At 37.9% G+C, this 23,215-nt stretch overlaps 1 protein-coding gene across 1 annotated transcript in view; it reads left to right on the forward strand.

The window, feature by feature from the left end:
• The window catches only part of NRG3 (neuregulin 3), a 1,038,857-nt gene that overhangs the window by 967,468 nt on the left and 48,174 nt on the right, over positions 1-23,215 (forward strand). Inside the window, exon 5 of the mRNA XM_037805143.1 lies at positions 21,822-21,924. Coding sequence (XP_037661071.1) covers positions 21,822-21,924 — 103 coding nt within the window. The remainder of the gene's footprint in view (positions 1-21,821; positions 21,925-23,215) is intronic.

Genomic DNA, 23,215 nt, shown 5'->3' on the forward strand with positions numbered 1-23,215 from the left:
TCAGTTACTATAAACTTTCTTCCTGTCATAAGTGATCAGTGTGGTATTTGAGTCTATCAAGAATGAACCTTTGCTGACTACCTGGTGATAGGGAGGCTCTGATATGATTACAGCTCATGGGGACCCCCTGCCTGAGCTGCTACAACTTGGAGAGACTACAGGAGATCCAGAATCTCTGCACATCTCTTCCTTGAGGGTATAAGCCTCCTCACAGTCTTAGATTCTTCATAATTGCTATAGTCTCTCAGGAACATCATTCTGTGAACTTTTTCTGAAAGTAATGATTGTGAGAAGCAAGGGACACTGAGCCAAAGAAGAGATCAGAGGATGCCCTTACATCTCTTCTGCATGGTTTCCAGAACCTGCATTCCAGTCTTACTTTCAGTTCCCCTTTTGTAGCAATTTCTATTCCATAGACTAAGCTATGTCATGACACACTTACCATGGTAATAGTAATACAAGTTTAAGGAGAGACTGAGAATTCCTAGGTAACCTCCATCAAAAGGCTTGGTTAAAAATGTCCGTTTGCATCTGCCTAGGCCTAATAATGGGGTAGGTATCCTGCATTCACTGGATCCTGCCAAAGACCTCATTTAATATGTTGCCACCAGGTTCAGGAACACGTGGTCTCAGCTCTTCAGAAGTTCTGGCTATCTATTGTGTGTGCCAGTTTAGGCCCCAAACTGGCTACATTCACATTCTGTTATTTTTCCAGATTTCCTCTTAGGGAATGGGAACAAAACAATCAGCAAGGCTCCCGAGGATCTTGAAGATTATAGTGAAGATAAATAACTAATCAAGCAATTGCAACACACTGTGAAAACTGAAAAAAAAAAAAAGGAAGTTGCCTCCTTTGGTTCTCTAGAAACCCATAAAATGGAAACCTCACCTGTGGGAGTGAGAGGAAAGGGAGAGAGCTTCCTCATGGAAATGTTAGTTCTAAATGAGATGATTCTAGCTTGTTGAATGGAATGAGAGAGTTATGGAAGGTCTTCACAGAAGAAGCAATAGAATGCCCAGTCACTGGAAGTCAGGGGAGGATGGAGAGCTGACTGCAGAACTGGAGCAGATGGTGGAGGTGCTGGTAAGAGAAAACTCATGGATTATTATGGGGCAAGGTCATGAGGGACTAAGCACCCACCACCCTTCACCTCCCCACCGCCGACTGCATTGAACCCCCACCACCCAATCTGCAATGGCAATGCCCTCCAAGATTTGTCCACACTAAAAACTTAGGAGCTATGACTAATCTTCTGTTTTCCTTCATATATGACACCTGTTCCATCAGGAGGAGTAGCAATCCTAGTAAATTTCATTTCCATAGCCATCTGTCCTTTTTTCATAAAACAAATATTCCATTCAATGACCGCAAGATTGTAGTAAATAAATGTGAATGAAGCAAAGCAATGAAGCAAGACGTGCTTGAACTTTGGAGTCAGGCACAGTTGGGTTGGTTTTTGGTTCCATTTTTCATCTTCTGGAAAGTTCCTAGGGGTCTTCAGACTTTAGAACATGGACAAATGAAGCTAACTAAGCATTTGTCACAGTGTCTGCAACAAGGGGGTTACATATTAAACAATCCTAACATGTAGTCTTGACCCACAGGGAGCTCAAAATCAAATAGAAGAGATAATATGTGTTAATGCAATAAGGGAAGTTTCAAAAGGGGAATGGAAGCTAGGATGGAAAGTGAGGAGATAGGAATTCCATTATTTAATGCCTTAATGTTCATCTTTATAGCCAAAGTCTAATTCTAGAGCAGTGTCCCATGTGGAATGTAACTGAGAAGCCAATGAACATACAGGGCAACTTTTGTCAAACTTAAAGTTTGATCCCATTCATAGATGAAACCTTTACAATTTATTCCAATGTGTAGAAGAAGCTCCATTGGATTGATCCAAGTGGTTCCATCTTGCTTTGGAAAGGCAAAGTTTCAGTATTTTAAAAGTATTTACAAGTTCTTAGCATGGCACATTATCTTTTAAAAACATTTATTTGCAAAGCCTAAGATGTCAACAGGGATTCATTTTTCTCTAAAAGTTAATGGGTATGTGGGCAGGACAACAATCTATGCAGCCATCTACATATAATTGCCATTGTGGCACAAGAACCTATTACTGTGAAGGTTGCTAGGATGCACAGTAAATCTAAATATTTCATGTTTTTATAGAAGATTATATACATAGATAACGCAGAGACTTCAGGAATCCCCCAAAGACCTTACAAATTCTGTTTCAATTCAACTATAATCAGATGCTTGGATTACTTTCTCTACAGAACCTATATGGATGTCTTTGCTTCTGGGTTTATCTTCCAGGTATTCGCTGCATGTACTGATCTCCTGGAGCGGCAAGCATCCTCCACTGCTTCTGCCTCAGTTGAACTGTTACTGTTCTCTCTTGGCACAAACCTGCCATCTTCTTGGATCTCTTCTTGGGTCCTGTAGCTCACTCCCTGCTGTGTCATGCTTGTCACCAACTACAGAGTGTGAACCAAATTGCTTTCCCAGCTGGATGCCAACTTGTCTCTCTTAACTTACTTTTGGAAGGAAAGAGATAATTGCAGGACAAGATTAGGGTGCCTTGAAGACTAATGCATCCCATCCTTTGTTTAGGTGAGAGAGACGAGGTTTAAAGGCACACAACTTTTAAACATCAAAAGGATCACTTGACCTGAGATTTTTCTGCTATTAGAGCTATTGCTGACAGGGCGATGCAGGAATGAGACACGGACACAAAGCTAAGAATTAAGGGAGCAGGGAGCCCACTTGCATCTCGTGCTAAGTGGACGACAATGTAGCCTTGCTCCAGCTATTTATTTCAGAAGATCAGGTGTATATGCTAAAGGTGCTCAGGTAGGGGAGAGCCCACCAGATACTTATGTTTACATCAGGTGTATTTACATCAGGTGCATACAATCTAGGTTTAAGACAATGGTAGTCACAAGACACACATCTTTACAGGGCGGGCCTGCATGGCATTCTATGCAGGCCTGCGGCTCAGCGTTCTAAGCCACCACCCCAGATATGCCACAGGCAACATGGAAGACTCAGTTCCCCACATAGAGCTTATGAAATTTTCAGTGCACCACAATTGGCAGTATAAGTACTGGAAATCACCACGGGTGGGTAAAAAGGGTGAGATTTTTTTACAGGGTTTTTTTCAGTTCTGTTCTAGAGACCTATTTATATTAGTACTTCATATCTTACTGTGGAAATTTGTCAAGTTTTTCTTCATAAACGTGGTGAGTCAAGTTTTCCCATTCATATTTGTGAATTAACGATGCTGGGAGTTTATGCTGATACTGAATAAATCAATATATTTACCAGTTACGATTCTCTTTTGCTTGAGAAAGTTGACTGGCATTTTTGTGTGGGACGGGCTTATTGGCAAGATTTGTTCTGGATTTAGATCCAGAGAGCTGTTAGGCTAAGGAACCCAAACATCAGCTAAGGAGGGACAACATCCTCATCAGAACTCCTAGTTATCCACAAGAATTTTATTTCACTTCTTTAATCTGACACTCCTTTCCTTCCCTATGGCCCCCTCTACAATCTGTATAGTCAGTCAGTATTCTATTTACAGTGTGATTACCACAGGTACATAAAAGTCTGTATAGCATAGCAATAATTATACAAAGCTGGAAATAATATAAATGTCTATATGATCCCACTATATAATAGAATACCATGCAGCCATTTAAAAGGGTGATCTGTATCTATGTGTACTACCATGCAAAAATTGCCATTGTTGCAAGTTTTTTAAAAAGTAGGTTTGCATTTCTCATGAAACTACTGGAGAATGTGCTTTCCTATAGCAAAAAAAAGGGACAACAGCAAAAAAGAAGAAAATATGTGATACACAAAACAGGAGATTCAACCCAGGAAAGATTAGACTAGCTGGAAAAGACATCTTCAGAAAGAGGAAACTAAGAAAATACTTGATGTGCCTGATTATAGTGAGAGTAGATTTAGACGATTGGTGGGGAATTATGGTTGCAATAACATAATACATATTAAAAACCAAGTTAGCAAACAATAAAACACTATGTCTAGGAAAGTCAAAAAGTTGGGGTAAGAAGCCAACTGCAGGTGAACTCGCTGCCCTTCCCCCTACGTGGGATATGACTCCCAGGGATAAGCCTGGCCCTGGCCTTATGGGATTCAGAAAGTCTTCTTGACCAAAATGGAGAAGAGAAATAAAAGAAAATAAAGTTTCAGTGGCTGAGAAATTTCAAATAGAATCAAGAGGTCATCCTGGAGGTTATTCTTATGCATTATATAGATATCCCTTTTTAGATTTTTTGTATTGGGATAGAAGGAAATACCTGAATCTGTTGTACTGCAACCCAGTACACATGATTCTTGAGGACAATTATATAACTATATAGCATATGTGTTGTGACTGTGTGATTGTGAAAACCTTGTGACTGACACTCCCTTTATCCAGTGTATGGACAGATGAATAAGAAATGAAGACAAGAAATAAATAAATAATACAGGGGGATAAGGGTTATGGGATGTTTTGGGTGTTCTTTTTTATTTTTATTTTTATTTTTATTTTTATTTTTATTTTTTTAGTAATGAAAATGTTCAAAAATTGATTGTGATGAATGAACAACTATATGATAGTATACTGTGAACCATTGTACACTTTGGCTGATTATCTGGTATGTGAATATATCGCAATAAGATTGCATTAAAAATAGATTAGATAGGTAGGTAGGTAGGTACATACATAGACAGATAGATATAGATAGATGGATAGATAAAATTATATGGCAATTGTGGCAAAATGTTAAAATTGCTGGGTCTTGGTATCTCAGTGGGGGTGGGTTAGGCTGGCATTTTCTGTATGGCTTTTATATTGTTTTTGCAAATGTCCTGATGTTTGAAATTATTTCAAAATAAAAAGATTTTTTTAAAAAGTTGGGGTAAGTGAGCAAAAAGCCAATATTTTGTAGCCCTCCAAAAATCAAAACTACCCAGGGCAAAAAAAGAAAAGGATTTTTTCATAAGTATAATAAAGAGCCTCAGAAGAGTTAAAAAAAAAAAAAAAAAAAAAAGCAGGCTTCTAGAAACAATGATTAATGAACCATAGCTATACACAACCAGTGGGTGAATCTCACGAACATAATACTGGCAAAAAAAAAAAAAGCTAAATGTTAAAAAAGCAGATGGTATGGTTCCATTTATATAAAGTTTGAAAACAGGCACAGCTAATTTCTGGTGTTGGAAGTCAGGTTAGTGGTTTGAGAAGAATGTGGTTAGCGATGAGGAGCTTCTGACGGACTGGTTACATTCCATTTCTCAATCTGGGTGATGGTTGCATAAGGATGTGCATTTTGTAAAAATTCTGTAAATTTATGAATTATGCCTTTTCATTTGTGTGTTATACTTTAGTATAAAGTTTGTTTTAAAAGGCAGGAATTTGAAATTTGGAAAAATAAAAGACTTGGTAACTTAGCAACAGGGCTAGAAAGTGAAAGAATATTCTTAAATGGTGTAAGAATCTACCTAAGGCCATGAGCAAACTAGATTTCCAGGAAGAAAGAAACTATAAGCAAGTAGAAAACATCAAATAGTACATTTAGGAGAGCAAGGCAGGCTGTGTGGGAGGCGACAGCAATGCATTCAAGGGGAGCGACCAGCCTTGCTATTTTAATTCTGACTCTACATCTATCCTTACAATAAATATTTTTTAGAAACCAAATTTGAAATGAATTAAGTTGAATATTATCAGCACTCATGTTGATAAAGGAACATACATATTTAATATTGTTGTCATTACCATTGTTATTCTAATTCAGGGAGCTTCATTATGGCTTTGTGCCTGAACTCAATGAGCTTGGCCACAGTGCCTGTTTTAATTATTTGTAATCAGTGTATTTGTTGTCCTCATGCACTCAAGAACTTGGAAATAGTTTGTTTTCAAATGGCCTAAATGTTAGGTCTAAATCTTAGCAAACTCTTATCATGCCACATGAAAATAATAGTAATAATAGTGATAATAATGATATAATAATGGTATCATAGAAGATGCTTAAAAGTGCCAGAAACTATGCTCAGTAAATACAGATTAAAGCAGCTCATTTAATCTTCCAATGACTTTGTGGGTATTATTATTGTCACATTTTTCAGATAAAAGAAAACACAAAACAAAAAAACTGAGTCACAGACAAGTTAAATAAAATTGCCTGAAGTCATATAAAAAGTCAGCGTTGGGGCCAAGGCAGATCCTTGCTGCCAATTTCCAACCTGCTCTGTTGAATATGTCACTGGTGAGTCACCTGAGACTATGGAGCACTTGAAAGTGGCTGGTCTGAAAGGAGATGGGCTGTCATTCTAAACCACACACCGGCTCTCAAAGACAGTACAGAAAAAAGAGCGTAGAATTTCTCATTAATATTTTAATAACAATTACATGTTCAATATTGCATTAGATATAGTGGGTTAAATAACATGTATTATTAAAATTAATTCCATCTGTTTCCTTCTGCTTGTTTTGATGTATCTATTAGGAAGTTCGATCTGTACACGTGGCTTGCAGTTGTTTCTATTAGACAGCTCTGGTTTAGACCTTTTGTTCTATACTTCTAGATCAGAGGTTCTCAACCTTGGCTGCCTTGGGAAGATTGAACAAATACAGATTTTAGAGGCCTAAGTCTGCAGTTTCAGTTCCCTTGTACTGGGGTGAAGCTCAGTCATCAGTGTGTTTAAAAAACTCCCCGGGTGTTTGCAACTTACAGCCAGGGTAGGGAACCGCAGACTGGAGTTTAGAAACCTGTGCTACTTTGTTGGCTAACTGACTTGTCTCTGAACAGCTCCTGACGGGATAGAAAGGACAGCAGCCTGAGCAGTCTCCGTGGAGGCAAACAGCTATCAAACAGGTCGCCACTAATATTTGGGGCAAAACGAGTTTTATTTCTTAAACTTAGATCTCACCCAGCTGAGGGAGATGGAAGTCTGTTAAACCTAATTGGGTTGGGGTGTTGTTACTTTAGGCCTGAATGTTCTTCTGTGATGCAAGGTTTTAAGGGATTTTAGTAGATTAGACTTCCCACTCTATCCAACCAGGTCAAACACAGGAAGATTCCTATAAAACACTGGGTCAAATGTTCCCCATTGCCAAGAAAATGGAACTTGATCATTTCGAGTTGCATGGCTAACTCTTAGAATGTGGTTTTGCCATGGAACAATGAATCCCTAAGTGATAAAACCTAGAGTTGAGGGTAAGAATTGTGGGGCAGTTATTACAGGATCAGGAAAAATGGAGTCCTCAGATCTTTCAAACAGAGAATTCAGAAACCACAGACTGGTTTAACTTTAGCATTGAGAACTCATCAATTGATTTATTTTGATGCACTTGTCATATAATTTATTTCTGGGAGAAATAACATTTGGAAAGCCAGTACAGGTTAGACATACTAATGAGAAGACCCAGGACTTTTAATTTTTTTTCTCAAACTGTGTTTTATAGCATTATCTATATGCAGCCAGAGCTTTACTGCTTGGGAAAGGAAGGAAGGAGATAAGGGATTATTACAGGGAAGGTTTCTATTTGGAGGAAAGCATGGAGGAAGAGAAGGAAATTACAGGTGGAGAATAAATGTGTTTATGAATTTAAAATGTTATTTTCCTTGAATATCAAATTTTATGGCTAGTGCACATCTAAAAGCTCTTTGCATGGAAATAAGATAAAATATAATTTTGAACATCAACATATATTATGAAGCAATTATTTTACTTTTTCTAAGTATTTAAAACAGTGCCCTTCTGCAGTTAAGTGCAAAGAGTAACAGAACAAATCCCTGGTGTAAAAGACAACACCCCTTTTCCCCCTGAAAAAATATTGCCTTTTTTTATATTACCCCACAAGCAGAGACCCCACTGGCTAAGTGTCATTATGCTGTGACCCAGAAGTTCTTACATTCAACAAGGGCCTTTTGAGTACCCACCCTGTCCACAGACAGCACTAGACAAGTACAGGACCCAGGGATGAAGATGATCCCATTCCTACCTGGAGAGGCTCTTCACTTGGCTTTCAGGAGACAGATATTTACATTTTTGGTATAAGACAATGTCATCATGGAAAAGGTGCAAAAGGGATGAAGAAGGGGGACTTTGGGAAGAATTTTCAGACCTGATCATATTTATTCTGAGGCTTTATGGATGGGTGGGTGGCCTCCAAGAAGACAAGGAAAGGGTGCTTCCAGGTAGAAATTCGACATATTGTAGTGGGTGGTTTGACTGGAGGACCCCCAAGCTCCACTCGCGGGGGTGCCTTGCAGCATGGCTCGGGGTGTGTGTTGGTCTTCTTGTTGTCTTACCACGTACACTCTGCAGGCCCAGTTTGCCACTGTGTGTTTAACTTATTGAGCTTATGATGTTGATACCTTTTCTTTTTTGCCTTCAGGGCCTATTTTATCTTAAGTTTTTCCTTTAATAGTGCAGTTATCAGTCCATTTATTCCTTCAGGTTTTTAAAAAGCACAAATTTGGGCTTCCAAACATTTTTGTAAATGTTCTCTCTTCTTCTCTTCCCTGATTAAGGTTCGTTTGAAATTTCTTGTTAGCAACAATCATTTTAGTCTATGACCAGCATTTGTTTGCTGATTGTTAATAACAAAATCCAGGAGGTCCTCTTGATCTAAGAATAATTAATACTGGAAAAAATCCACTTAAATATAAACCAGTTAAAATGAGGACAAACAATCTTAGTCCAACAATCAGGGAGTATTACGTCCCCCAAAAGCCATGTTCTTTTTTTTTTTTTTTTTTTTTTGTGCTTCAATTAATTGTTTATTTGATAGTCATTTTTTTTTATTAAATTCAGTTTTATTGAAATACATTCACACACCATACAATCATCCATGGTATACAATCCACTGTCCACAGTATGATAACATAGTTATGCGTTCATCACCACAATCTATCTCTGAACATTTTCCTTACATCAGAAAGAACCAGAACAAGAATAAAAAATAAAAGTGAAAAAAGAACACCCAAATCATCCCCCCATCCCATCCCATTTGTCCTTTAGTTTTTATCCCCATTTTTCTACTCATCCATATACTAGATAAAGGGGATGTGATCCACAAGGTCTTCACAATCACACTGTCACCCCTTGTAATCTACATTATTATATAATTGTCTTCAGGAGCCCAGACTGCTGGGTTGGAGTTTGGTAGTTTCAGGTATTTACTTCTAGCTATTCCAATACATTAAAACCTAAGAGGTGTTATCTATATAGTGCTTAGTACACTCTGCATTGTGAGCCACGTTCTTTAATGCAATCTTGTGAAGGCAGACATTAATCTTTTGATTGAGTGCTTCCATGGAGATGTGATTCAATCAACTGTGGATGAGACCTTTGATTAAATTATTTCCATGGAGATGTGGACCCTTCCCATTCAGGGTGGGTCTTAAGTAAATCTCTGGAGTCCTATAAGAGAGCTCACAGACAGAAGGAGCACAGAGCAGCTGAGAAAGACTTCGGTAGAGTCACCTGCTGATGCTTTGAGATGCTAGCCCAGAGTTTGCTCTGGAGAAGCTATGAGAGGACAAAACACCCTGAGAGCAGCTGAGAGAGACTTTGGGAGAGATGCTTGGACTTTTGGATAGAAGGACACTTGGAGATACTAAGCTTAGGGTGCACAGGAGCTGAAAGAAGGGTAGCTGAAACGCAACCCAGGACAAGCAGATGCCAGCCACGTGCCTTCCCAGCTGACAGAGGTGTCCTGGATGCCATTGGTCTTTCTTCAGTGAAGGTATCCTCTTGTTGATGCCTTAGTCTGGGCACCTTTGTAGCCACAGAACTGTAAGTTTGTAGCCAAATAAACCCCCTTTATAAAAGCCAGTCCATTCTGGTATTTTGCATAATGGCAGCATCAACAAACTGGAACAATGACCTACAATGATTATGACTTTGACTTGATGTGTGGAAAAAATAGGCAAGAAGAATTGGAGTGGAGACTAATTTTGTAAACGTTAGGTTTGTTAGTGGATATTGTTAGCTATGATGACTTATGCTTCCCTATGTAGATTCTTAATTGCAGGGCCTCAGCTAAGAAGGAACATGATGTTATTACTAATTTACCCTTAGAATGAACTATCAAAGTAATCAAGCTTTCATTTGACCTCTGTTGGCTGCACAGTGAATGGTCTGATTTGCATATGTTGAGTATTAGGTTATGTAGTATCAGGTGTGTGTTTTTAAGGTTCCTATATTTGGACACCAGCACAGTTAGGGAATTCATATTTGAGCTTAATGTTTTATAGGCCTAATAAGAACTGATAGTACAAGGAAAAATCCCCAAGAATTGCTCTTCCATGCACTTTCCTTGTTTTAACAGTAGAATCATAGAGCCGCATATCTGGGGGATGAGGATCATTTTAGATCATTTCCCATTCCCTCACTCATATAGAGGCTTAGAGTCTCGGGGTCACCCACACCTCTGACCTCAATGTAGAAACATCCAGAGGGAAATGATGTTATGGAGCTGTTACCCTGAATTTCTTGTACATTTTTTCTATATCCTGCAGCTTTACAGATTTTTGTGGAGAGACTTCTAGGATTAGAGGCTGTTGACGTTTCTCAATTTCATTGTTACTGAAGCTAAATCTTCCCACTGGGGAATTTGTGCACCAGAACCTGGACTGTGAGCTGTCTAAGTTATCAGGGGACACCCCAGCCAACAAGTATTCCAAGGATCCTGTGTCTCTGGAGACAAAGGAGCTCACTTTCCTTCTCAACTGGTGTGTACTCGGGAGGGTGAAAAAGACAGAGCCATGGCCCAAGAAGGAGCATTGGCATTATAGCCTTCAAATTCTTTGGGCAGGAAATTCAAAACCACTAGTTGAAAAATTTAGGTAGCAAGGCAAAAGTACAAACAACCAGGAGTAAATGAAATGACGTTAAAAAAAAAAAAAACTTTAAATACAAATCTCAGCGCAGGCAGAGCTTTGAACAAGTCTTGAGCTGCTGATGGCTATAGCTAGCTTTGCATAAAGGAAATAGAATATTTTAAAGACCTTTTTCACTCAAATGCTGGCTTCAGCAGAAAAAAAATGGTGAGGGGTAGGGAACTGGCATTTTGTGCATTGATTATATGCCATGTATTATTATAAACACTTTATTTCTGCTCTCTCCATTGAATCCCTCAAAAAAGCTTGTGAAGTGTACAGTATCTTCCCCTCACCCCTGCCCCATTTTATTGATAAAGATAGAGGATGAAAGAGGATAAGAGCCTTGAGAGCCAGAATTTAAACTGAGATGTGTACATCAACCATCAGCTGCTCCCTAAGTTTGTCAGGGAAGAAGAGATGACAAGGAGGAGTGCCAGTCTTTTCCAGAATCATAGGCTCAGCTGTCAGCCAAGAGGTTTTCTCCACTGGTCTAATGTTAGTTTCTAAAATTTTATCTTCTCTTGTTTCCTCTTTTAAAAAGTGAAATATGTTCATACGCAAATAGGAGAGCAAGTCCTGGTACAGCAGAACAGGAAAAGGACCAAACAGAGAGCTAGAAGACAATGAAACACTCTTTCCTGGTTCTTATTTAACCAGAGACTGGTTTTTCCTCCACAACTGACTTCATATTCCGTAAAATGCTAAAATCTTGATATTCTGTAGACTAATAATAATAAGTTATCATTTATTAGATAGAACCAAATTAGATTGCCAACATTCCACTGTTTTTGTCCATGAAATGCCAATTTTTCTGTGGTTCAGTATAATATTTACTAGTTTCTAAGTGAGGTACTGAGCCACTCTATATATTTTAACTCATTTAATCCTCACAACCTCCCTAAAATGCAGTTAATGGTAGGCTCAAGTTGCAGGTAAGGCATTCACTGCTTTCCCCGGAGTGAGGTTGAAATTGCAGATTCTAACTCCAGGCAGACGGGGGAGGTTTGGAGAAGGCGCCTTTAGTGAACCAAAGATACTTGAGAGAGGACCTGTAGAGTTATAGGGGCCACCCCCATGATTTCATTAAAAGAACTCTGGCAGGGTCCCCAGTGACTTTCTTTCAATAAATCAAAGAACTGACAACCTCTCAGTAGTACTCAAAGCACTCTACATTGTCCTAGAAAAATGTTTTCTGTTTTCTTTTGTGATGCTGCCCTGTTTTTTTGTTATTTATTTTTTATTTCCCTCTTCTTTCTCACCTGCCTGCCTGTTCCTTCTCCATTTCCTTTGCAGGGTCCCTCCCTCCCCTTCCTTTAAATGTTGAAGACTGTTGTGGTTTGGTGAGATGTACCCCAGGAAAGAAAACATATTCTTAAATTTAATCCATTCTTGCGAATGCATTTACAAGGGTGAACTCTTGTAAATAGGACCTTTTGATGAGGTTACTTCGATTAAGGTGTGGCCCAACTGAATCAGGATAGGTTTTAATCCTATTATTGGAGGCCCTATAGGGAAGGTCACAGAGACAGAAGAAGCCAGAGGAAGGAGCCAGAGGCTGAAAGTCAGTGGAACCCGGAAGGCAAGGGAGAAGCCAGGAGAGGCTGCATGTGCATGGCCATGTGACAGGAGCCCGGGACCGAGGGCAGCCAGCCCCAGAGTGCCACAGTCTTCTGGGAGAAAGCATCACCTTGATGATACCTTGATTTGGACTTCGAGCTTCAAAACCATGAGCCAATAAATTCCTGTTGTTTACGCCAGTTCAGTGCAGGTTATTTGCTTCACCAGCCAGGAAAACTAAAACAGAGTCTGGCCCAAAAGGGGGATGCAAAATGAAACAAAATAAAGCTTCAGTGGCTGAGAGATTTCAAATGGAGCCGAGATGTCACTCTGGTGAACATTCTTATGCACTATATACATAACACTTTTTAGGTTTTAATGTATTGAAATAGCTGGAAGTAAATACCTGAAACTACCAAACTCCAACCCAGTAGTCTTGACTCTTGAAGACGAGTGTGTAACAACGTAGATTACAAGGGGTGACAGTGTGACTGTGAAAACCCGGTGGATCTCACTCCCTTTATCCAGTGTATGGATGGATGAGTAGAAAAATGGGGACAAATCTGAATGAAAAATAGGGTGGGATGGGGGGGATGATTTGGGTGTTCTTTTTTACTTTAATTTTTTATTCTTATTCTGATTCTTTCCGGTGTAAGGAAAATGTTCAAAAATAGATTGGGATGTTGAATGCACAGCTATATGATGGTACTGTGAACAGTGGATTGTACAAGATGGATTATTGTATGGTATGCAAATATATCTCAATAAAACTGAATTTTTAAAAAAAAAGAGGCTCTCATGTCTATCTTAAGCATTCCTCTCTTATCATTCTATGTTTTCTCCCTTGATTATTTTATTCACACACTTGGTGTCTGAAGTTGTACAAACATCACCATTTTTTATCTGGGCTGATGTAGTAGCCTCCTAACTGGACTCTGCATCCACTTTATCCCTTCTAACCTTTTCCGTACACTACAGAAAAAAAAAAAAAAGTGAGTGTTATCACATCATACTCCTCTCCCTTCAAATCCTTTAGTACCTTTCTGCTGTTGAAGTGACACGTTCATTTTTATGACATGTTCCTGTTGCCTTCGTGTTTCTCTCCTAAGCTGTTCACCTTCCAAGTTCCTGAACTGGCCGTTGTACAGTCCACCTTGAGGACTTTGCACAAGCTAGTTCCTCTTCCAGATCCACTCTTCCTACTCCACTCCTCTTGCCAATCAACTCCTACTCGTATTCCATATATATCTCTGTTCCCTGACCTCTATGGATAGGTCAGTGTCCCACAACGTCCGCCTTTGTAGCGTATCCCTCCTTATAGCTCTTACGATAGCTGACATTTCATATTCTTTTTTGTGTTTATTGAATTAAGGGCTGTCTGGGAGGGTCCGTTTCTGTTCCCTCGTTTCCTGTAAAACCAATCACCAAACCCAGTGCCTGTGTATATTTAGCACCAAATACATATTTGTTGAAAGAAATGAATAACAACAATTCTATTTTCTCAAAAGGAAGAACATTTAGAGGAGATATGATCACTTAATTTTTTCTAGATACTCCCAGTTTAGAGAAGTTATCAAAGGCTTCATTCCTGGAGTTTGTAGGATCAAGCAAGGGTGTCCTCAGCAGAAGGACTGTGTAAGTGCCTCTAGGCATAGCAGCTGATGGAAGAGAAAATGCAGGGTTTGCTACATAATTAGAAAACCTCCTTGCCCTAAGGGGCTTTGCAATATTTCCCTGAAGCTTCTTATCTGTTGCCTCTCTTACTTTCAACTCCAAAAACTTCTCTTTCCTGACATTTTCTAATATTGTTCCTGATAAAGTTTCACATTTTTAGGTGTCCTGGGCTATTATCTTGAGGAAAGAACCTACAATGTCCCCCTTACTACCTTATGAAAAACTTGTTAAGGAAAAAGTATTTATTCAGCAGCTTCTGTATGTTAAGCAGTGTACTGGACACCTGTAGAAGACCAGGTGTAGATTCTGAAACAAAGATATTAGTATTTCTATTTTGCAGACACAGCACTAAAGCATCAAGAGGTCAAATAAGCTGATGAAGACTCACAGGTGAGAAATGGCAAAGCCAGGATATGATCCTAGGCCTGCCTGACCCCAAATCCTTTGCATTTGAATTATAAGACCCTGGTTCATAATGACATTATACTTGCTCATAAACAACTTCACTTGTCTTTTTCTTTTTTCATTTTATTATACTCTTGGGATGCTTCTGGAAATTCATCATTAGTAAAATAAACAATTGAAAGCAGAGGGAAATTTCTGTTCTTGCATGTTCTTGCATGCAAGAGTTCATCCCTTACACACTTAGCCAGGATCTTCTATAAGTCAAATGTAATTCTAGGTTCAGGAGAAAGGAATTAAAAAAATAGGGAGAGAGGGGAATTAAAATTTATTAAATTGCTTACTATGTGCTATGCACTTAAAAAAAACCTTTTTTGATCTCTCTCAATAAATCTAAGTAACAGTATTGCTTTATTCAGGTGTAGAAATTGAGATTTATAAAGGTAAATTCATATTCCTGCTGTCCCTCAAATCAAAAGCGACCGAGATTCATGTCAAATTCAAAATCAGGAGACTTCAAGCCCCTTGCTCCTTGTACCTCCCCATGCTACTTCATGTATAAATGTCCATGAATCAAAGGCAGTGTTAGAGCCAACATCGTAACTACACCTGGGTCTAAATTTCACTCATGGTCTTTGGAGTTTTAATTTCACTCTTGATTTAAACTAAGAATTGATTTTGTGCATTTCCTCAGGCTATATTTGACTAGCTTGAAATAAGAACAAAAACACCACACAGATTTAATGTGGGAAATAATCCACTTTGGTTGGTGTAGTCTCTCTCTCTCTTTCTCTCTCTTTTTGTTTAATAGGTATTATCATCCTAAATTCTTCATTTTCATAATTCCTTATTGGCAGAGATGATGTGTGGTAGATCATCATACACAAGCTATATTCACTTCCATTGTAGTCATCGACCCACACCAATTAGGTGAAATGGAATTCTTTGGAGCTGGTACAACTATTTATTTGTTTCCAAATTCCAATTGGAAAACTTATGTGGGGGTAGAGAGGATGACATTTTTGAGTTGACAGCATGCCCCAAAAAGCATCTTGATGGCACTTTCTGTGTTCCTTTACTTCGACTCTTTCCGAATTTAAAATCTCAGCCCAGTCCTACAAGGGCCGTATGAGTGCCCTGCTCCACTTATTTAGAAATGAGGACATTATTATGTTACTTTTAGGTTTACTTTCTGTTTCCTGATACTCTAGCCTGAATAAAGGCACTGAAAATGAGAATAAAGCCTATGAAGAGAGAAGAGAGGCTAGGTCTTCTAAACTGTTAGTTTCCAATACATTTCAACAGAACAAGAACTAGCAGTGAGTGATTGTATTTAGATAGAGGATACAGTGCATTGTCTTGCAGAGAAAAAAAGAGAATATGTCCTAGAAATTGCATTCTTCCTGTGTAGGCTTTAATCCTGCTCTATTGTGTCTAGTATCCATTCACCTGATTCAAGTTTATAGCAATGGACTTTGCTGGTAGGATGAAATCACATGCCATTGGCTCATTTGAGCAGGATCCAGAGGGATGTGGGCATTTTGGAATCACAACTGGAAAGCCTTGGTACCAGGAATTCTGTGTCTGTGACCCAACACTCAACCCAGTTTGATCTGGCTGTGGATTGGCATCAACCACAGGGCAGTGTGGTCAGGGAGCACGTTGAGAGTAGAACATAAATACAACAAGCCAATTATCTGTCTGGAGCCTCATCAGCAACCTGAAACCACCCACAAAGTAAGGATCTGGCAAACAGATGGTGTGGAAAGTGCGAAGAACAGTGAGAGGGTCTGTGTTAGTTTCCCAGCTGCTAAAACAAATACCATACAATGGGTTGGCTTCAACAATGGGAATTTATTGGCTCAGGGTTTTAGAGGCTGGAAGGCTTGCTTCCTTCTGTGGTTGGTGCCTTCTGGCTGGCTGGCAGTCTTTCGGGTTGCATGGCAATGCACATGGCAGTGTCTTTCCTCTTTCCTCCCAGTTTCCTTGACTTCTGGTTTCTGGCTGCTCCCCATGGCTTCTCTCTCTTTGTCCAATTTCCTTTGCTTCTAAGGACTTCAGTCAGGCAACCCTTATTCAGTTTAGGTGCATCTTAACTAATAACAACTTCAAAGGTCCTGTTTACCAGTGGGACCACACTCACAGAAGAAGGGCTTGGGTCCTGAGCATGTCTTTTGTGGTGGACATGGTTCAATATCCAACAGGATCTAAAGGTTAGTAGATCCTGCTGGAGAACCCTCTGAGTCCTGGGAACAAATGTTTTCACCATTTTCCTGATCACACTTTGTTCTATGAAAAGGATTTTTCAAGGACAGAGTCACATGGAGGATAATGGAGGAAAAGCCACATAGGAAGGGGCCCCATGTAGAGTTCAAGACCAGATGAGATCAGTAGCAGGTATTTGAGTCAGGAAAGGAGGATTCGTTTGAAGGCTGTGAGGACATTGTGTGGATGAGGGGAGAGATGCTGAACCTTAGAGCACCTGAGGGTGAGAGCCGATGTATCATGTTCAGCTTAAAGCAGGGAATGCCTACAAAGACACAAATATCTATTGATTTAGGAAATAATTCTCAGGATTTCAATGATGCAAGAAGTGCTGCAGTGGGTTCTAGAGATACAGCGTCAAGCCAAATGAATGAATATATGTAAATATGGTGCCCTGCACAAATGGAGTCTTTGGTATTATGGTATAAGATATAGACTTTAAAGGAGGCTTTTTGAACAAGTGATGTTTAAAAGGGTGAGTGGGCATTTAACAGAGGGATATGAGAATAGTAATGGTCCAGAGACAGAAAACAGCATGTGTCAAGGCCCTGAGGTTGAACATACATGAACAACTGGAGGTAGAGGAGAGGGGTTGGCCCAGGTGGGCAAGTATCACAACAGGCAAGGCCTTTTAGAACATATTGAGGGTTTTGGATATGATTTAAGTCTAATGGGAAGCCAATAACAGACTTTAAAAATAGGATATATGTGTGTGTACCTGTGTGTATATATATGATTTCATTTATGAATTAAAAAGTTCATGCTGCCTGCCGGAAGAGGAGTTGTAAAAGGAGGCTAGAAGATAAAAGGCTATATATTATTTAATTCCATTTTAAAATTTCATGTATTCTATATATTCTCTATATTCTTTTCCCACCCCAGGGTTAATGTTTCCGTAATTATAATTGACATAAACTGTTTATTTAAAATGTAATTTGAAACATTTTTATATACACATACGTGAATGAAACTATCAACATAATTGAAACAACAAACATATCTATACCAAAATTTTCCTCAATTTACTATGTAATCTCACTCTCCTACCCCTCCCTATTCCAAAACCCAGGTAGTCACTTATATGCTTTGTGTTACTATAGATTAGTTTGCATTTTCTAGAAATTTATATGGATGGAATTATACAACATATACCCTTTTTTCCCTGGCTGATTTCACTCAGCATATTTATTCTGAGATCCATCCATATTATTGCTTGCATCGATAGTTCATTCTTTTTTATTGCTGAGTAATATTTCATTATATGGACATAAACACTTTGTGTATCCATTCATCTATTGATGGTCACTTGGGTTGTTTCCATTTTTTAGCTATTATAAATAAAGCTGCTATGAACATTCATGTACACAATTAACAAATGCTTTCAGAAGTCTTGTGTAAATACGTAGGAAAGGAATATCTGGATTATATGCTAGGTATATGTTCAATTTTTTATGAAACTTTTTCAAAGCAGCTGTACCAATTTACATTACTACCAGAAATATATGGGAGTTTTAGTTGCCCCACAGCCATGTCTACACTAGGTATGGTCAGCCTTTAATTTTAGCCATTCTATTCTAGTGACTGTACATCATTTCTCATTACAGTTTAATTTGCAATTCTTTAAGGACTGCATATATTGTGTATCTTTTTTGATACTTCTCTGGCATTCATATATCTTTGGGGACGTGTTTATTCAAATTTTTTGCCCATTTTTAGTTGGGTTGTTTGTCTTATTACTATTGAGGAGTAAAAGATCCTTATAAATTACTGATGCAAGTCTGCTGTTGAATCTATATTTTGCAAAAAATTCCCCAAGCCATGCCTTGTCTTTTCATTTTCACAGTGGTGTCTTTTGAAAAGCAAATGCTGTTAATTTTGATGAAATCTAATTTATTGGTTTTTAAACATTTTATTGTTCATACCTTTTGTGTTGTAGTTAAAAAATCTTTTCAAAAACCATGGTCATGAAGATTTTGTCCTACATTTTCTTCTAAAAGTTTTATAGTTTGTATTTTAACACTGAGGTCCATGATCCATTTGCGTTGATATTTGGATATGGTGTGAGATTAAGGTTGAGGTTTAATTTTGTGGATATGGCTATTCTATTGCGGCAAGGCCATTTTCTGTTCCTCACTGAATTGCTTTGCAACTTTAAGAGAAATAAATTGACCACATGTATTTGTGTCTACTTCTGGACATCTGCTCCATTGATTTATTTATATAAATTTGGGCTAATACCATGTTGCCTTCATTATTATAGATTTAAAATAAATCCTAAAAGGAAGTAGTGTGAAAGTTACAATTTTGTTTTTTTGGCTATGGGAAAGTTGTTTGGGCTCCTCTAGTTTCTTTTTATTTTCATATAACATTAACAATTAACTTGTCAAATTCTAAAACAACAACCACCACAAAACCTGTGAAATCTTTTCTAGAATGGCATTGAATCTATATATCAACATGGGGAAAATTTGCTATCATAACAGTATTTTAAAAATCCATGAATATGGTATATCTCTTCAATTTCTTTCAGAAATACTTTATAGTTTTCAATGTACCTATATTATATATCTTTTGTCTAATATATCTCTATGTATTTTATATTTTTTATGCTATTGTAAATTGTAGTTTATTTCAATTTCTGAATATGTGTTGTGAGGAAACAGACATACATTTAATTTTGGCATATTGACCCTGTATCCTGCAAAGTTGCTAAGCTCATTTAGTGTTATACTCACATATTTTTGTAGATTCTATTTTTTTATAGACTCAACTTTTCTGCATAGATGATCATATCAATTGTGAACAGAGACAATTTTTCTTCTACTTTTCCAATGTAAATGGCTTATTGCATTAGCTAGGCCTCTAGCCCAATGTTGAATAGAAGTGGTGATGATGGACAGTCTTGCTTTAGTCTTGACAATAGGGGGAAATCAAATCATTCAGTCTTTCACTATTAGGTATAGGTTTTTCAAATTGATGCTCTTTATCAGGTTCAGGAAATTCCCTTCTATTCCTAGTTTTTGAGAGTTTTAATCAGGAATGGATATTGAAACTTGCTAAATGTTTTTTCTTCCTTTACTGCAATAAGATTTTTTCTTGGAATGTTAAATTGGTGAATTACATAAACTAATTTTCAATTATTAAACTAACCTTGCATTCCTTGAATAAACCCCACTTGGCCATGATATATTACACTCTCTATATCTTCTTGTACTTGATTTCCTAAAATGTTAAGAATTTTTGCATCTACATCAATGATATATACCAGTCCGTAGTTTCTTTTCTTGTCTGGTTTTCTTAACAAGATAACACAAGATTTCATAGAATGAATTGGAATGTATTCCATCCCCTTCAGTTTCCAAAGATGAGAAGACTCCCAAGATGACAGGAAAGAATGGAATCCAAAGGAATTATTCTTTGATAAAAATAAAGCACTTTCTATAATTGAACCACCACAAGAAACATCTGCAACATTTGTTTTACATACAGATTTTGATTATAAGGTCCAAGATGGAGACCAACCATTGGCATTAACTTCAGAAAACAATTTCCTCAGATGATTCTGATATAGGTGATCTATCATCTGAGCACTCTTGGTCCATTTAATAGTTCTCAAAGTGTTTTCCCCAGACCAACAGCATCAGAATCACCTGGGGACTTGTTAAAATATGCAAATGGTCTGTTCCCACTCCAAACTGACTAAATAGTAACTCTAGAGGAGACGATGGAATCCTTCAACAGCCCTTAACTCCATTGCCCACTAAAGTTTGAGAACTTTATATTAATAAAAGAGAAGAAAGGAATGGACACAGATGCAGCTAATTTGTATATATTGTGTTAGAAAGAAGAAGGCTCTCTTGTATATTGGCTTCTCTTTCCTTATGGCATGTCAGGAAAGACCTGAATGTAAGGAGTAGAAGATAAGTCAAAGTTTTGAGGAATGGGGAGAAGATATGGGGTTATCATTCAAAAAATAGGGAAGTAGGTTAATGAGATTATTAATCACCATTATATGTCCACTTAAACAGTGTGATTGTAGACCTTTATTGATATCCATCTGCTCAATTGTGCAATCTTCTCCCTCAATTCTGATCTGCTCAAGATAGAGGCATGGAGAAGGCAGATTCTTGAATTTATACACAGTTATTTTGCCAGATGAGTAAAAAGGAAGGTAAAAGGAATACAGTAATTGAAGGTATTTACAAGGGAGTCAATAACGGTAATCATGGCCTCTGTGTTGGATAAAGATATGAATTAAGAGAAGAGGAAGCTAATTAACAGAGAGAAGGTGCTGGGGTCAATGGATAAAAAGGTCTTCATGAGATGGAAGGACTGTTTTGGTAGATAGTTTTGAGAGAGTGAATTGGAAGTATAAATGATAGTGGCTGAAAAATGAAATGTTTGCTTTGAATGGTTGTCATTTGGTGACCTTGGTGATGATGGCTGAAATTTAGTGTGCTGTGTCATTGGTATTCAAGAGGTCCCAGAATGTAGGAATACAATATTCACGTGGAGTTCTCTATCATGAAGGAAGTCAGTCATAGTAGCAAGAGAATGAGTAAGAGACCAACAGCCAAGGACCAAATCAGAATCAGACCACAGGCACATCAGCATCACATAAGAAACTAAGCTGGAAGCCTTCACTGGCACGGGCAGGTTCTGATGGACACATACTGTTCCTCTATCTGACTACTTGGTGCCCCATCAAAATTCCAAACGTGTCTGTTCCCCAACATGTCCCAAAGTCATAGAATGTTTTTTTGATAATAAGGTTCATAATTGTGATATCTGTGTATGAGTTCTGATTTGGTCATGCATACAAAAAATATAATATTCAGTTATCCCATAGACCATTGCAAAGAAATTGAATCAAAATAGCTTCCCATGTTTTCCTATTCATGATAGGAACAAAGTAGCTATCTTTGAAAGGCTTCTATCTGTTCAGAAGTAAAAGGATGAAGACGGTTTGTGCTGTGCCCTGCTAACATCCATTTTTATTCTGTTTTTCAAATTCACAGAGAGTGAAGAAGTTTATCAAAGGCAGGTGCTGTCAATTTCATGTATCATCTTTGGAATTGTCATCGTGGGCATGTTCTGTGCAGCATTCTACTTCAAAAGCAAGTAAGCCCATTTTTCTCAAATGTTAAAAGATTACTTTTCTGCGGTAGCAATCTGTCTTTCATTAAGTCTTCAGTCTCTGCTCCAAGAATACGGATCCAGTACAAATGGGTCCATTAAATGTCTGCAAATGACTTGGAACCATTTATAGACAGTGGTGTGTGAGTCCGTGCATGTGTGTGTGGTTTAGATTTGATGCAACTAGCCATAATTCCTCTCAGTAATCACGGACACTCTGTGTTCTCTGCATGCACTGATTACCTGCCTGCATTAAAGGCTCAGTGTTTAGTCGTCATTATAGATCTAAATCTTATGAACGGAGGGAGCCACTACTGTGAAACACTATCAACCAGTATCTAGCATTTTCTGAGAAAAAACACAAAGGACAGAAAAACTCACTTTTCCTTTCATAGTGTTTTACCTGATACCCATAAAGGTTTAGCTAAACGTGAATGCTAAACAATCTACTTTGGTTCACCAGTTTGTATACCTATCTGTAAAATGTCCTATAATTTCCTTGCCAAGAAACCAGATATTTTGCAGATAGAGGTGCTTATTTTTATTAATAAATGGACATACCTCCACATGCACATATATGTATATGCATAATCTTCCAAATGTACTTTGATAGAGGTATTTTATTTATGGAAAATGACATAACCTACACTTCTAAGAAGATATGCAGATGAAACTATTAAGCCCTTTGGTTTCTTAGAAGGCTTGTAGGCCTTAAGATTCTGCTCCTACAACTTGTCTGAAATCAAAGCCAACTTATACTTGCTTTTCATTGGGCCTATATTTTTCTGCCATTTGCTCTTCTAAAAATGGATCACTTTCCAAATTTAGTTTATAATACCTGTCTACATGTTATGTATGTTGATCTTTGTAAAAAAGAACTGTGATTATAATTCAAAATATAATGGAAAGTTGGGCATGAATCCAGAATTGGAAACAATTATTTTTTTAATAAACTAGTGAGAAATAGTTTTAGATTTAATTAAAAATAATAGATTTCCATATACCCACACCCATCTCTCCTATTTTTGGCATATGGTGCATCTATCACAATTAACAGAATAATGTTGATACAGTACTACTAAGTAAAGTCAATACTTCATTCAAATTTCCTTAGTTTTTATCTAATGCCCTTTATCTGTTCCCAGTTCTCATCCAGGATGCCACATGATGTTTAGGCTCCTCTAGGCTGCCATACTTACAACTATCCATTTTGGGGGCTTACTCTTTGCCAGGGACACTGGGTTTTTCATGTATTTTTTTCCCAATCCTCATACCA

This window comes from Choloepus didactylus, chromosome 15 (assembly GCF_015220235.1).
Source record: "Choloepus didactylus isolate mChoDid1 chromosome 15, mChoDid1.pri, whole genome shotgun sequence".
Lineage (NCBI taxonomy): Eukaryota > Metazoa > Chordata > Mammalia > Pilosa > Megalonychidae > Choloepus > Choloepus didactylus.